A 1,722-nucleotide genomic window follows, 5' to 3' on the forward strand; every position below is an offset into this window, starting at 1 on the left:
GCAGCAGCAGCAGCAGCAGCAGCAGCAGCAGGAAGGGGATCGTGTCGTTTATGTACGATCCCAGAGATGCGTTGCTAGTGGACCGGCATGCGGTGCAGCAAGCAGCAGCAGCAGCAATAGAGGTGCTGCAGCAGGAGCAGCCGCTGCTGCAGCTGTTTGAGTTTCTCTTCTCTGCTGAATATCAATGGAAGCAGCAGCAGCAGCAGCAGGACCTGCAGCAGGAGCAGCAGCAGCTGGAGCAGCTGCGTGTCTGCTGCAGTTTGCTTTCTCCTTTTTTCCTAAGACAAGAGGCTCACTGCTGCATCGAGCTGCTGCTGCGGCAGCAGCAGCTGCATGCGCGCGACCCCGAGACATTGCTGCTGCTGGCTTTGCCTTTCTATGATAGTTTATTGTTTAGTCGTTTGCTGCTGCTGCTGCAGCTGCAGCAGAACTCCCCATGGTTCCCGCTGCAGCAGCAGCAGCAGCAGCACATGGGTCGTCCGATATCTCTGCAGCAGATGCAGCGGCTGCTGCTGCAGCAGAGAGGAGCGTGGCAGGCTGTTGCTGCTGCTGCTGCTGCTGCACTGCAGCCGCTGCAGGAGCCGCTGCAGCGCTGCGGCATACAAATCCCCGAAGCTTTTGCTGCTGTTGCTGCTGCTGTTGATGGGCAGCTGCTGCACTTGCCCATGCTGCGGCTGTTTGCTTCAGTAGGATCTGCTGCTGTTGCTGCTGCTGCTGGCGTGCAGCAGCTGCGGCGGCTGGCGCCTCCGCTGCTGCAGACGGTCTTCATTGCTATGCGAGGCTCTGCTGCTGCTGCTGCTGCTGGCGGTGGTGCTGCTGCAGTGTACCCCGAGGTGCAGCAGCAGATGCTGCTGCTGCTCTGTCAACTCATGTCCAAGGCCCCGCTGCAGCAGCAAGCGCTGCTGCAGATATTCAGCTGCGTGCTGCACCCCGTGCTGCAGCAGCAGCAGCTGCAGCCCACCATTCAAGCTGTTGAGGTGCTGCAGCTCATGGCGCAGCAGCAGCAGCAGCAACTGCTGCTGCTGCAGCGAGAGCAGCTGCTGCTGCTTACCAAGTGTGAAAAATTAACTCAGGCAATACAACAGGTTCGGCGCTGCTTTTGCTGCTGTTGCTGCTGCTGTTGCTGCTGCTGTTGCTGCTGCTGTTGCTGCTGCTGTTGCTGCTGCTGTTGCTGCTGCTGTTGCTGCTGCTGTTGTTGTTGCTTCTGCTGCTCGACGTGCTTTTGTTCCTGCTGCTGCAGCTGTTGCTGCTGTTGCTGTTGTTGCTGCTGCTGCTGCAGGTATTGTCAGGGGGGCTAACGGACCTCCGGGCCTTCTTAGGACTTCTCTTCCGCTCGGCGCTGCGGCAGCTGCTAGCAGAGACACAGCAGCAGCAGCAGCAGCAGCAACAGCAGCAGCAGCAACAGCAGCAGAGTGGAGTGGACCTGAGCCCTCTGGGCAGGCAGATAAAGAAGCTCCTTTTCAGGCTGTGTGCTCTGCAGCAGCAGAAGCAGCAGCAGCAGCAGCAGCAGCCGCAGCAGCTGGCCGGTGCGGCCCCTCATGCAGTGTGTATGGCTCTGGCTATTATTGACGCCTTCTCAGTTGCTGCTGCTGCTGGCAGCAGCAAACGCAGCAGCAGCGAACACAGCAGCAGCAGCACCGGCTGCAGCAGCAGCGACGAGACGACTGCCGATAGCATCAGCCCGAAGAACCGCAAGAGCAGCAGCAGCAGCAGCAGCAGCAA

General features: G+C 59.8%; 1 protein-coding gene across 1 annotated transcript in view; it reads left to right on the forward strand.

The window, feature by feature from the left end:
* Positions 1-50: 50 nt before the first annotated feature.
* Positions 51-1,722, forward strand: part of EMH_0029590 (uncharacterized protein) — a gene marked incomplete at both ends in the record, with an annotated part of 12,992 nt that continues 11,320 nt past the window's right edge. Inside the window, 2 exon segments of the mRNA XM_013494318.1 lie at positions 51-1,085; positions 1,280-1,543. Coding sequence (XP_013349772.1) covers positions 51-1,085; positions 1,280-1,543 — 1,299 coding nt within the window.

This window comes from Eimeria mitis, genomic scaffold (genome assembly GCF_000499745.2).
Source record: "Eimeria mitis Houghton genomic scaffold, Emh_scaff1106, whole genome shotgun sequence".
NCBI lineage: Eukaryota > Apicomplexa > Conoidasida > Eucoccidiorida > Eimeriidae > Eimeria > Eimeria mitis.